The sequence below is a fragment of the Salmo salar genome, chromosome ssa16, assembly GCF_905237065.1.
Source record: "Salmo salar chromosome ssa16, Ssal_v3.1, whole genome shotgun sequence".
Lineage (NCBI taxonomy): Eukaryota > Metazoa > Chordata > Actinopteri > Salmoniformes > Salmonidae > Salmo > Salmo salar.
The window spans coordinates 11,394,482-11,408,805 of NC_059457.1; the positions used below are offsets into that span (position 1 = coordinate 11,394,482).

At 45.0% G+C, this 14,324-nt stretch overlaps 1 protein-coding gene and 1 non-coding gene across 7 annotated transcripts in view; both read right to left on the reverse strand.

Annotated features, from left to right (window-relative positions):
* Positions 1–512: 512 nt before the first annotated feature.
* Positions 513–567, reverse strand: LOC123727935 (U7 small nuclear RNA). The gene has a single exon (XR_006759897.1). It is a non-coding gene; the product is annotated as a U7 small nuclear RNA (small nuclear RNA).
* A 3,102-nt stretch (positions 568–3,669) lies between these two features.
* Positions 3,670–14,324, reverse strand: part of LOC106573235 (doublecortin domain-containing protein 1) — a 45,052-nt gene continuing 34,397 nt past the window's right edge. The window contains exons 9-25 of one of the 6 annotated variants that reach the window (XM_045696918.1): positions 12,660–12,783; positions 11,860–11,964; positions 10,821–10,940; positions 10,598–10,697; positions 10,362–10,497; positions 10,021–10,169; positions 9,321–9,539; positions 8,951–9,068; positions 8,672–8,839; positions 8,006–8,194; positions 7,176–7,395; positions 7,023–7,067; positions 6,757–6,885; positions 5,721–6,337; positions 4,911–5,075; positions 4,405–4,542; positions 3,670–4,226 (exon numbers count right to left, since the gene is read on the reverse strand). In XM_045696918.1, the coding sequence (XP_045552874.1) occupies positions 6,276–6,337; positions 6,757–6,885; positions 7,023–7,067; positions 7,176–7,395; positions 8,006–8,194; positions 8,672–8,839; positions 8,951–9,068; positions 9,321–9,539; positions 10,021–10,022 (1,152 nt within the window). In that variant the 5' untranslated portion in view covers positions 10,023–10,169; positions 10,362–10,497; positions 10,598–10,697; ... (1 more) ...; positions 11,860–11,964; positions 12,660–12,783 and the 3' untranslated portion in view covers positions 3,670–4,226; positions 4,405–4,542; positions 4,911–5,075; positions 5,721–6,275. Of the gene's footprint in view, positions 4,227–4,404; positions 4,543–4,910; positions 5,076–5,720; positions 6,338–6,756; positions 6,886–6,951; positions 7,068–7,175; positions 7,396–8,005; positions 8,195–8,671; positions 8,840–8,950; positions 9,069–9,320; positions 9,540–10,020; positions 10,170–10,361; positions 10,498–10,597; positions 10,698–10,820; positions 11,965–12,659; positions 12,784–14,324 lie in introns of those variants that run through there. The other 5 variants (XM_045696921.1, XM_045696919.1, XM_045696920.1 and 2 more) reach the window with 5 other exon arrangements.

Consider the following 14,324-nt stretch of genomic DNA (forward strand, 5'->3'; position numbering starts at 1 on the left):
TTGTCACACGGACAGGTGGAAATCCAGCTGATTTTCATGGCCAGGACCTCAAAGCCAATAGCACACAACAGAGGACCCAGAGGCAATAGAAAGAAAAGTTGTAAAAAAAAGCCAAAACAAGCCAATGAGTCCAGCTCATTAAAATCATTAAAAGTAATGGAAGTCAAGCCACCAGAGTGGTAAAGTTTTAATGTCCTACCAACATGAAAACATACTATAGTATACTATGATATAAATACTATAGTATTCACTGTAGTGTTTTTGCAGACCTTACTGTAGTATTCACTGTAGTACACTGTAGCATTTACATTTCACTATAGTATATGCTATAGTAATTACTGTAGTGTTTTGAGGACTGTAGTATACTACTTTTTTGTAAATTCTACAGTATTATTCACATGTAAAAATAACAATAATATTACAGTATCTGTAGTATTTACTGTAGTGTTTTTATTTACATTACTGTAGTATTTACTATGGCGTTTTTGTTTAATTATTTTAGACATAGAAGTGGAGGCTTTCTCCTGGAGGAAACCTACTGGAGAAATACTAAAAGAGCAAATTGTCCATAATCTGTAACAGTGGAGGCTGCCGAGGGGAGAATGGCTCATAATAATGGCCGGAACAGAGCGAATGGGATGTTATCAAACACATGGAAACCATTTGATACCATTCCACTTATTCCGCTCCAGCCACTGCCATGAGCCCATCCCCTCCAATTAAGGTGCCACCAACATCCTGTGTCCTGTAGGTAGGTAGGACTGGAGTCTGAATGGATATTTTCTATAACCTGTAGGGAACACAATATATGGTCTATACTTGGCATATAGGTTTCTCACTTATGGGTGACACAAATTGGTACATGGGGGAGGGGAATTGTCAGCGTATAGGCCAATTAAATACTGTAGTGTTTTCACAGACACTGAAGTACTTATTTAAAAAAATAATAATAATACTGTAGTATTTACAACCATTTTTTGTGTGAATAATACTGTAGTATTTGCTATAGTATTCTACAGTATACAACACAATTCTATACTCAGTACTACAAATGATCAAGGGATACTACAGTGTGTAGTATAGTATTCTACAGTATACTGCATCATTTGTTAGTTTACTATAACTACCGTACTTACTAAGGTGCAAGGCAGACAGTCGTGCAGCATGGCCTGGCTGTCTCTCTGTGGAGCAGCCAGCTGCTCTCCTCAGGCCTCTCCTGGTTGGACCTATGTAGGTGTAGTCCAGCGGTTGCCTTCCTTGACATCACACAGGTGTATTTTAGACGTAGAGCATTTCCCCAGTGCAGAACCAGGACATGGAGGAAAGTCATCTCTGTGTTGTCACCTAGCCTGGTCCCAGATCTGTTTGTGGTTTCTTGGTAAATCATGGGATTAGAGGTTCTTCCAGAGCATGCAACTGTTGTCCAGAATGTGACTAGCAGAGCTGGCATTAATCTAAACCAAGGTCACCGTGCCTCCGCCTGCTGTTTGTTTTTTTAACCGACTGTCTCCAAGTGATTACAGCACAAACCCACTGGGCACAGACGGCAATTCAACGTCTATTCCACGTCGGTTCAACATCATTTCATTGAAACGACGTGGAAACAACGTGGATTCGACCGTTGCGTGCCCAGTGCGAATGCAAGTGAGATGCTCAGATCAGGAAGTCAGGAGTATCAACTGTGGGGTCAAGGCCGTGCTGGTGGTAGGTGAGCTAGCGATGGACAGGGTACACAACTGGACTGAATGGTCATCATATCGTCCGACTGAAATGCCTTCTATTACATCATACTGTACCAAGAGCCGGAAATAAAAAGCCATGTGTCTGCAATATCATCAGATTAAGATCTCAAACGTAACTCTCATTGAACCACTATCTAATAAATGCAAGCCATGAAAAGAACATTTAATCTTTGAGATTTAGAAGTAATTATATATAGAGAGAATCATAAAATCAGGAATTACTTTAGAGAACGCTCCCAATTATCTGGGAGACTGTTTGATAAATAATAGACACGGCAGACGATTCATATAAGCCCAGAGTAAAGCTGGGGTAAACAGTCCACTTCTGTTCTCGCTCAACACTGTAATCCTCAAATTACCAGCGCTAAATCTCCACACCATTACCCACAACACTGCCTGCAGCAGTTACAGCTCAGCTGTCGTTCTGCGTGAAATAAGAAGTTTACAGAGACGGGCAGCAATAAAGAGTACTGGGGTAGTAAGGTAGCCAGCCTACTGTGTGCTTTGCTTTGGGTGGTACACTAATGGAAATCTGGTGCATTAGTGCCATCTGCTGTTCGTTTGAAGCATTGGCTGACAAATGTTTTGGAACATACTTCAGGACAGGGATACTTTACAATCAAAAGCCAAACCCATTTTTTGCATAGTATGGAGGTGTATCGAATTGTCTTCCTTCATTAGATAACAGCGCCCCTAGAGCCAAGTTAAGACAGTAGTATCCAATTATACAGCAATCAACAGTCACGTCACCCGGTATTCTCTCGTACTTCTTGTTTTCCGTATCTATGTTATTACTTTTATTACTGTATCGTTGGGAAAGAGCTCGCAAGAGAGCATTTCACTGTGCTGTTTTACAACTGCTGTACCCTGTGCATGTGACAAATCAACTTTGAAACTTGAAATCAACTCGAGCTTACAGAAGGGTATGGAGCATTTACAGTAAATTCCTTCAGACAAATCTGAAAAGACAAAGCATACATTATTCCTCTTTGGTTCTGAATAGTGTTTTTTATGGTTCGAATTCAATAGTATGATCATCATCATACATATAGATGACAACAAACCAACATCAATGATTCACACACTCAGCACAGACTTGGTACACATCATATAAACTCAGCAAAACAAGCAACGTCCTCACTTTCAACTGCGTTTATTTTCAGCAAACTGAACATGTGTAAATATTTGTGTGAACATAACAAGATTCAACAACTGAGACATAAACTGAACAAGTTCCACAGACATGTGACTAACAGAAATTGAATAATGTGTCCCTGAACAAAGGGGGGGGGGTCAGTATCTTGTGTGGCCATCTCCTCCTCGTGGACTGCACCAGATTTGCCAGTTCTTGCTGTGAGATGTTACCCCACTCTTCCACCAAGGCACCTGCAAGTTCCCGGACATTTCTGGGGGGAATGGCCCTAGCCCTCACCCTCCGATCCAACAGGTCCCAGACGTGCTCAATGGGATTGAGATCCGGGCTCTTCGCTGGCCATGGCAGAACACTGACATTCCTGTCTTGCAGGAAATCACGCACAGAACGAGCAGTATGGCTGGTGGCATTGTCATGCTGGAGGGTCATGTCAGGATGAGCCTGCAGGAAGGGTACCACATGAGGGAGGAGGATGTCTTCCCTTTAATGCACAGCGTTGAGATTGCCTGCAATGACAACAAGCTCAGTCCGATGATGCTGTGACTGTACTCCAGAGTACAGGCCTAGGTGTAACGCTCATTCCTTCGACGATAAACGCGAATCCGACCATCACCCCTGGTGAGACAAAACCGCGACTCGTCAGTGAAGAGCACTTTTTGCCAGTCCTGTCTGGTCCAGCGACGGTGGGTTTGTGCCCATAGGCGACGTTGTTGCCGGTGATGTCTGGTGAGGACCTGCCTTACAAGTTTTCATAACTGTGACCTTAATTGCCTACCGTCTGTAAGCTGTTTGTGTCTTAACGACCGTTCCACAGGTGCATGTTCATTAATTGTTTATGGTTCATTGAACAAGCATGGGAAACAGTATTTGGATTTTTACGAATTATCTTTGAAAGACAGGGTCCTGACAAAGGGACATTTCTTTTTTTGCTGAGTTTATGACTCGCTTATACCACTGCTTCCCACTAGTGGTGAATATATAACATCACACACTTCCTGGTAGTTACTGTCCCATTGGGAATTGCTTGAACATAGCGACAGTCCAAAAACAGTAGATAACACCAATCTTGATCAGGCATGGTACAGTTGTTTTGTAACAGTTCTATGCTTCTGCAGTCCAATGGAGAGAATGGCAGCCACATGGAGTCTAAAAAAGACAGTAATCATCTATATAACCATTAGTAGCATAATGCCCAGGTACAGTTATCCCTTCTCCTCTTACTGTGGTGGTCAGGTGCTCCTTTGGTCCCCTGTCTGTTGTGGTATTACCAGAGTCTAGAGATCTCATCATTCGAGCGAAGATAGCTCTCATCTCAATCTTTTCCCCACAATCTGGACAGAGAGAAAAGACAGCACAAATGCTCATATAAATAGATCTGTATAAATGAGCAATCCACAGGAATGTATTTCACTTTCTTTCTATTAATCAAAACATCAGAATAACCCCTACTCTCTGTGTGACAGTCAGTAGGAGGGGTCAGAGTTTAGAGGTGAACCAGGGCCTGCTGACCTTTAGGGCTGATGAAGGGCTGTCCTGTTGACACACCCTGCGGATGTCCTCCCAGGAGCTCAGAAGCCTGCCGTCTGCAGCGCATAGCCTGGAGGTGGACCAGGACAGGGCCAGCCTCACAGTACTGTAGCTCAGCAGCTGAAACATATAGCAACACACGGTCACCGAGGAGATATAGGGGGCGCTGTTTGTAACGTGCTAGCTATATTTTGTGAAAAATATTAATTCTGCGGCATGAAATTCATTTGAGTCATTTAGCAGACTCTCTTATCCAGAGTGACTTACAGGAGCAATTAGGGTTAAGTGCTTTTGCTCAAGGGTACATTGACAGATTTTTCCCATAGTCAGCTCGGGGATTCAAACCAGTTATTGGCCCAATGTTCTTAACTGCTAGGCTACCTGGCGCCTCCTCTCTCTTTATCACAAAATATAGCATGCTACAAACGGCGCCCCATAGACAACCTAGACCGGAGTATGATATCAGACTCTCTATTTGGAGGAAGTACCTCTTCGATGCTTTGCCCCAGACGTGGACAGATACATGCCTGTCTCCACTGTGGTACACCTTAACTCTTTTGACATCAGGCTGATGGTACAGTTCCTGGGAGTTCTTCTGTGGAAGTGGCCTGTGGCCTTTCTCTGGAAGTGGCCTCCATCTCACCAAGTCGAGTCTGAAAAGAAAAAAAGGGATTATCAACGCCACATGATTATATGGTCACTATCTAACCTCTGAAGGATCAACACCCTTATAAGGTCACTATCTAACCTCTGAAGGATCAAAACCCTTATAAGGTCACTATCTAACCTCTGAAGGATCAAAACCCTTATAAGGTCACTATCTAACCTCTGAAGGATCAAAACCCTTATAAGGTCACTATCTAACCTCTGAAGGATCAACACCCTTATAAGGTCACTATCTAACCTCTGAAGGATCAAAACCCTTATAAGGTCACTATCTAACCTTTGAAGGATCACAACCCTTATAAGCTCACTATCTAACCTCTGAAGGATCACAACCCTGCCACTACCATGCTCCTCAGTACCGTGCTTATATCAGAAGAGTGCTCTCAGAGTCTCTACCAGTGATGCAGTTTCACATTTGACATTGGACATGTTAGTCATTTAGCAGATGCTCTTATCCAGAGCGACTTATAGTGAAGTGCGTTCATTTTAAGGTAGCTGGGTGAGACAACCACATATCACAGTCGCAGTAAGTGCATTTTCCCCCAGTAAAGTCGTTATCAGTAAAGTCAGAGCTAGTAGGAAAAGACAAGCGAAAGTATTATTATTTTGTTGTGCAACAAGTACATCCATACCTCAGTGTTGTGCAGCTCCTGGTCCCGAGTCAGTTCCTCATGGCTGGGCTGTAGCCAGCTTTGCTCAACCACCACAGGCCTGGCAGGACTCTGGGTGGGTACCAGAGAGGCTGGACCTGGTCTGGAGAGACGGCGGGCTGGGTGAACGCAGGGGTATAGAGGGGACACTGTTAGGGGCTATTCTACACCCAAGATTGTACCCATGCGTACAAGGAGGAACACTGCCTATACTAACGGAGCTGTAATGTCATTGAATGAGCAAATCTAGTTTACTCCCCCATAGTACACGACGAGGACACGGGATGGCCGGGTTCCACCATCCTGCTCTCGCCAGCTTACATTCGGTTTCGCCACATGGATTCGCAACGGTTAGGTCAGGGATGGTAGATCAGGCTAGCCACACGACACTAGATTTTCAAATGTCACAGAATTGAAATATGTTCACTGGGATGCATTATCGCCCTGCATTTCATGAAGCCACAGCAGCCACGATGGATAGAAAGCAGAGCAAACCTTTCAGGTGCCTCACCTTGTGTCTCTTGATCGCTAGATCAGTCAGTACTCTCTCTCCTTCTGGAGCCACAGAGCCCTCTGCAGCTTCCCTCTTCCCCTGACAACTGAGGCAACATGACGCACACGCCGGGATTATGTGTATAGAAAAGTGTAGTGCTTTACAAACCCCCTAATTGCTGCCCGAGTTCGTACAAGGCTTAAGCAAAGAGAACATTATCTGCAAAATCATCATCCAGGCAGAAAAACACACGTCTCATTAGCATCTCGCCATTACAGGCCATGCATGAAATGTGTTATTAAATGAAGAAGCGTCTCGTCTGGGTTGGGCCTCCCCCCCAGGGCAATGCTGCCAAGATTCACCCACAGGCAAGAAAATAACTGAACAAGAATAAACAGGATGGACTAATGTGCTGTAGTAGTAAGAGAAAGGAGCAAGGAAATGACTCTACATTTATTTACATCCAATTTCATAATATCAAATTCCCTTAGCAAATGCAAGCACCATTGTGTGTGTGTATCTCACCATCTGAAGGGAGGTAGGGCTCTCCACAGGACACCCAGATATGGATGGGGGACCTCAGTATTAGCGCCAGCAGACCGTCATCTACAGAGCTCATGTCCTCAGCACTTACCTGGAACACTGTCTCTGAACCTGAGGTTAGAGGAGAGGTCAGTGTCAAAGGTCAACAGATACTGGTTATCAGAAAGGTCATCTAACCTCTGTGTGTCTGTGTCATCCTGCAGACAGTCATTGAGGGCCCAGGCTTTGAGCTGATGCAGGGTGAGTACCTGAGCTCTGGGTAGCTGGAGCAGGCGGGTGCACTCTGACAACAACTACAGATACACAGAAACGCATACATTCAATTCATACCGTCCACCTAGAAAACAACAAAGTCATACACTGTCTATTTGCCTGTTTCAGTGGCCCCTGTGGTATCTCACCAGAGGCATTGTTGCCGCCGTGATCAGCTGGCCCTCCTCTAGGCCCCCCTGCCCATTCCTGTGGGCCAAGAGCTTCACGCTCGGCTTGGTCCGGGCTGCGCTGCACACCTCTGGGGACGGCGTCTGCTTCTGCAGCACCGCAGCCTCCGTCCTCAGTGACTCCCAGACACTCGTCTAGACGCTGCAGAGTGACGTCTGCCGCAGACTCACTGAGCTCCGTCTGCAGGAGGACACAGCTGGAGTCTTAGTCCCTCACAGACAGATATGCAGACATACGGACACAGACGGACACACACACACATACACACACTCTCCTGGGGGTTCATAAGGAGAACATGTTTACTTCAGTGCAGCCATCTGCACCGCCTTGGATAATAAACTTCACACCCACTTGATTTCAGGGAATGCTGTAGGGGGATATTGGATGTTCCACTACCCAGCCTGGCCTCAAAGACTAGATGTAACACAGTAAATGTGTGACAATAAAATCAGTATGATATGTTACGTTGGGTATGGTTACATAAGAGAGAAGGTTACATAAGCCAACAACTTGGTTGTGGAGGATGGGTGGGGGTGTAACGCGAACGTCTAGCAACCCATTTGAGCTAATTAGCAACTTTGCAACGACTTAGCGTGTTGGATAACCCTTCCCCTAACCCTAGCTAAAGTTAGCCGCCACTAATTGAAATTCGTAACATATCATACGAAACGGTTGATGGACATCCGCAAATGAACACATATCATACGAAACGTACCATGTCATACTAAATGGAGGGAGACAGATTTACGTTTACTATGTTACGTCTACCCCCAAGTCCAGGTTGCACTACCTGGTGGACCTTTAGGATCCTGAAGTGTCCAGTTGGGCTGAGCTGGTGGTTGTGACTGGCCATACAGCAGAGGGAGGAGGATCCTGGAGGAAGCTTCTGGAGAACTCCTCTCCCTCTCAGCCCAGTGGAACAGCTAGGACACACCTTCACTCTGCTCCCACTCACACCTGACCTGGCGAAGGAGAAACCCTGCCCCCACATAGCACAGTATGAGATACTGTAGAGTACAGAGGAGGCTGGTGGTAGGAGATATAGGAGGACAGGCTCATTGTAATGGCTGGAATGGAATAAATGGAATGGTACCAAACACATCAAACACATGGAAACAACGTATCTGACTCCGTTCCATAATTACATTCCAGCCATTACAATGAGCCCCTTCTATAACTAGCCTCCTCTGGTATAGTGCATACATAATTATTCCGAGAGTATGCAATACTGTATAGGCACAGCATTATTCCCAAAGAACGACCTAAGCAAAGGAGGATGTACAGCTGGTATCCAAAATGTACCACTCCTTTCTAATCTTCCTATAATCCTCATAACCAGTGCATAAAACCACAGAATACTCTAAAAGTGTACAGCAGAACAGAATGGGTGTGGATACCTAGCACTGTGTCAAGTACAGTGTGCTACAGCAGTTGTTCTGGACTGGTTCTGGTATACCTGCTGGTGTAGTGGTTCTGGGGACACACAGGCGGTACCCACTGAGGCCTGATTGGCTGCAGTCACTTCCTGGTCCAGAGATGAGGTGTAGAATGCACTCAGAACCGTAAGATCTGGAAACCAGCCCCACTTCTGGTTGGCTGCTCCGTCACTATAGGGCTTGTATTTCTGAAAAGGCAGTATATAAAAGAGATCAAACCATGATACTTTCAGTATGTACTTGTTGTTGTACTTGTTCGTTGTTGTTGTTGACTTCCTTTGCGTGTCAGTGAGTCTTACCTGTAGGACTACAGAGCAGCTTGTGAGGAGAGGGGGTTCAGAGCAGGAGTCTCCTGGGGGGATTGTAGTCATGGAAACAGACAATACCAGCTCAGGGTTGGCCAACAGATGAAGAGTCCTGTGTGAAGAGACAAACAATAATCAAAACAAAGAGTATCTTTATAACAACTACTTTCATAAACGTTTCCCAATGGCTTCCCAAAACACGAAAAGACCTTTGACCCTGTCATTTTGGATCTCATAGGCACAGTACAGTGCCCTAGACAGGGTCAAAGGGGGTCAACTAATACATCAGTGTGATATGGGAGGATAGACAGACAGGGTCACGCTCTGACATTAGTATCAATTCACATGGGGTCCATTCTCCTACCTCTCTCCCTCATTCAGTGTCCAACGTTGGTTTGAGTAAGACGGGTTACTGTGTACCAACTGGAGGGGTGACCCTGCTTTTACCCCACCTTCCCCCACTGCCCCATGGCCAGCGACCCAAACAGCCAGACAGGGGTTTCTGCAGCTTACTATCTTGCCCTTACTGAACTCGAACTGCTGTCTGTGGGCCTGTGTGATGCTCCTACCGCACTGTTGCAACCTATAGAGAAACAACACAGAGAGAGAAAGCAGAAATAATTGACACACAATGCCATGAAAATCTAGAACAATGGAGCACTGGTGCTAGTGAAACAGAATACCCTGTCAACCCCACAGAAACAAAGGCTGTATGTTTGTTTAAATCAGCTTAACCTGTTCTTAGCAGGTTGGTCAGTATTACTGCAGCCATTTTCCACAACATTTTGTATTACATCTTCCTCGTGGTTCCCTTGCCATGTGTATTTGAAAGTAGGGTGCATCTTTATTTTCTGGTGAGCTCTTGAGTGCGAGTCCCTTCCGAAACAGAAAAGCACACATGATGTCAAGACGCAAATAACACTGAAAGAGGGACTTCTTTTCATGAAGCTAAACACATTTACAAGACAATAACGGAAGGACATAATGACATATTATGCAGTTTTAGTATGCAGGATCAGAGAGTGGACCTGAATGGCCTTGTTAGTTGTTACTGACAGACTCACATGAGACTGTTGTGGTGATCACGATCATGATCAGCACTCTCCTACTGGGGCGTTGACTCTTTGGCTCTGCTCTTCATAGAAAACACCACAGGGGGCCACAGTGAGCAGAGAGCCCTCCTGTATCTCACCTCTTACCTCCAGTATCATATCTGGGGAGACAGCAAGGAAACATAAGGCTCTACTGCACACATCACATAAACGCAGAGAAAGAGGGTAAAATTGTTTTCATACTATTTCTTCAATATGTAGGCCTAATGACATGCCACAGTTCAGAATGCATTGCCATTGATGGACGTATGCACGTTTTATGAGTGCTGATTGGTCTTCTGGGATGTACCAACCATGCTGGTGGCAGAGGGTGCTGTAGTGGCGGATCTGGGACACGTCCTGCTCCAGGTGGAGAAGGTGGCGCTGTTTGGACACTCTACCATGGCTGAGATGAGGGTTAACCCACGGCTGCCCACAGGACACATACACCTCAATGACACAGAGAGGAAAGAATACATGAGTTAAATCTTTTGTCCAAAAAGTTGACTTAAAAGTTTAAAAAGTTGATTCAAAAGTATGATTTCAATACCAGCTGGTCTGGAATCAGATCTTGGAGTAGAGTTCTCTCCCTGCCGTCTGTGAGGAAGAGCCTGAGAGCAGCGTGGGGCAGATGAAGAGCTTCTGTGCACCTGAGAAGAAAGAATTACAGTATAGATTGACTGTACTGTTCTACCCTTCCCAACCACGAGGGGAAATGAAAATAAATATATTTTTTCGTCATGAATATATTTCAATTCAACTTGAGGTTTTACCTCTCAAGGAACCGCTGAAACTCAAGGCTGTGGATTTCTGCCGTGTTAATGTTTTCCCTCTCCCTGCTGGCGCCTCTTTCTGCTTTGAGTCTCTGTGCTGTGCTGGCGAGAGGCTTCCTACTGCACAGATGAATGGAGGGAAACAGAATCATAATCAGTTCTATTCCCTGGCCTCACACGGCTGCGAGGGGGATCGTAACGAGGAATTAACTTATGCAAATGATGCCCCAGATTCCAGGCCTGAGCCCATAATGAAGGAGAGGCTGACACAGACTGAAAGGTCAAAGGTCAGGCAGGCTGCATGTGCTCATCTGTAAACGGGAACCCAGGGCAGCTTTATTTACTTTGCTCCAAAGACGGAGAACTGATTGAGTTAATTAGGAGGTACAAATTATATTCCTGGATCAGAAACTCCAATTTCAGGCTTGACTTTACCTTGAGTGAATGAACACTCATTGGTGGGTTGTGTGGGGGTTGAAGGCTATGCATTCTTTTCCAAATGATTGGTGAACAGTAGAGAGTCCTCTTACTTCTGAATCAGGCCTAATGTGCTAATACATATATGATCTGAAGCAAAATTAATACATCTACATAAATCATCTCATTTGAGACTAAGGGATCTTTTTCAGGATGTGTAAAATCCTGCGGTGAGAACATCAGGCCTAAACCAGAACCATAAGTGTGCCCCCTACTAAATGTGCAGCTATCGCTATGATTTACATGTACATTTTAGTAATTTAGCAGATGCTCTTATCCAGAGTGACTTACTTTACAGATGCTTCAGGCTTTTGACTGATGCTACTATACCACTGGTGTACATTGCAATATTTAAAACGGAACTGTAATTGACAATATTGTGTTGCCTATAGTGGATGTGGAATGAGATGTACCCACATACTTAAGATGTAGTTGTCAGTGTCAGAGAGGAGGGTGTAGAAGAACTGAGAGGATATTGTCCTCACCAAGTGTTCAGTATAAGGTTGGGTACTGTAACAGTTATGGCCTTGGCCTTTTCTACCCCCTGTCTGTTTCTCAGTACCCTCAATCTCAGTGGTGCAGGTCTGAAACAGTGCCATTTCCTGTTGGAGTCAGTCAGTGGTGGCGCACAGGGGACTAGGGCACTCTCCAGTGGCCAGCTCAGGTCCTGCAGGGGCATTCAAAAGTGTAAAGTAGCCTGGTTATTCTTCCCTCTGGTGTGTGTCTCAACAACAGTGCAAATGAATGAGCAAACTACACTTCCAAGGCAAGTTAAGGTTGCACAAAAGCTGAAAAGCACAGGATATCTTTTATATCTTACCCTACAATGGGCCTACGACACCCACATACAAACGCGCACACACACACACACCTTATGATTATTCCATTATATACGATTTCATGATAAAACAACTTGTTAAACATTTGTTAGTCTCTATTCAATGAGTGTAAAATGTGAACCTGTCAGTCAGTGGTTGTGCTCAGTAGACCGATTCATTCCTAACAAGCCTGTCATGCTCCTGTCCGACTTGCCTCATCTGATCCTTCAGACAGACAGACAGAGGAGATATGCCATGGCATAACAACACAGATCCACTCTGACAGTCAGTCAGCATGTTGCTCCTCGCTCTAACTGACTGGGTACTTTGAGAGAGATTTCTCAGCCAATACACACACATATTATCCATACTGCATTGTGTGTGTGGACCATTGACAATGGCTGTATAGGTTGCTTTGATATAGGCCTTCATTTTATTCTGGACCCTTCAGAGACTAGCACTCACTGGACTGAATGTATGTACCCTGGACCAGTTCCAGGTGTACCATGGATCTCGTACTGGCCCATACAAGAAGAGGGCTCACCTGGTTGAGCTCTCCACTGGGCAGAGAGGGCCACATGTAGGTCAGCTTGTTCCACTCTGGGTTCTCTACCTTGGACGGCTTCCATTGGCCCGCTCTTCTCAGCCCCTCCTGTTTGATGGCCCATCTGACAGAGAGGAACACACATAGGGATATTCACAGAACCTTATGTAAGAAATAGATTTTTAGAGTGGCAAAGAGCCACACATTGAGGCCACTGGTCATGAGACCAGTGAACAGATGGGGTTTGGGCTAGACCCTGTGGGTGGGGTGGTGGGAGGTCGAGCTGGACCCTGGGGCTGGGGTGCAGGGTACATGGGGCTGGGGTGCTGGGAGACAGGATAGATGGGACTGGGTGGCCAGCAGCATTCCATAGCCCATAGCAGCCTTAGGGAAGGGACCTCTAACCTCAGAGCCATCACTGGCTGCTCATTTCACTGACATTGACAGGCAGACCACCCCCCCCACCCACCCCCCCAACCCCTCCCACCCCGGGCATTGACACACAGGCCTGCGGTGGAGGGTCATGTCCAGATTTGACAGCTTCCCCCACTTCCTTTGAATGAGACCTGCATTCGTAAGCTCTGGTGTCTGATTATATACTGTTGCACAATACTACGGAGCCCTGAGACAACGTGATGTGCATTTGCTGTAACAAAACAAAGCTATTTCTCTCATTGTCCACTAGGTGGAGACCACACTCTGTGGAATATGTGGCACTTACATTCCCTCAACAAAAGTTATTTTTATCTGTCTCAAATATATATGTCTATCTGTTCCTCCTCCTCTGTGTATCTTTCCATGTGTCCTCTTTTGCGCTCGGCCTTTTTGTTTATCTGTAAACTTTGCCTCAGGGGAAAAGTTCCTCGTAGAAGTACTATTGTATTCCGAAGGCCATTGCCCTGCAATGTTGAACTGGCTTGACACATTGTGGCATCTACTACATCATACTTCTAACCATTGTCAATTCAGACAGCCTATCTATACTGAACAGGGAGGGACACTATGCACCCAAAACGTCTCTGCTATCCTGTAGAACAAAACACTGAACCGAATTACATCAGGGTAAAGCCATTTGAATTCAATCACTTTTTGACAGCACTCCTTTCGATTTGAATGAAACCTTCCATACACATTTGCCCATTGTCGAAGTGCTCAGAAAGTTTTTGCCAAAACATTCACGAGATGAAGATGCTCAAAGTTGACCCATTTTGCCCTACCATACTATGAGACATCCATGTCTTCATCACTGGAAAAGATAGACGGTTGAGACTGATACAATTGAAAAGCTTACAAACATGGTTGTCAAACTCTTTTTTTAATTTCTGGATTCCTTTTCATGGTTTCAATGCGAGTACATTTGAACTCTGTAAATAAAAATTTGGTCATTCTTTTTAAACCTTTAACGTCAATTATTTAAAACGCATAAACTCCTTAAAATTCACTTATGTTGAAGCTTAGTCCCTATTTTACATAGTCTAATGTTTTTGTGTTGTTCCCACCATTGGTTGAGACACAACATGTTCTTGAATGCATAGTGGGTGTCATGTCTTGGCTGATAAATGTACTAAAATTGACTTTCAAATGGTTCCACAAAGATGGTTGGAGGTCCACACATACCAGAGAATATTGACTTGAATGGGAATATCTGTTGTTTTAAATTATACT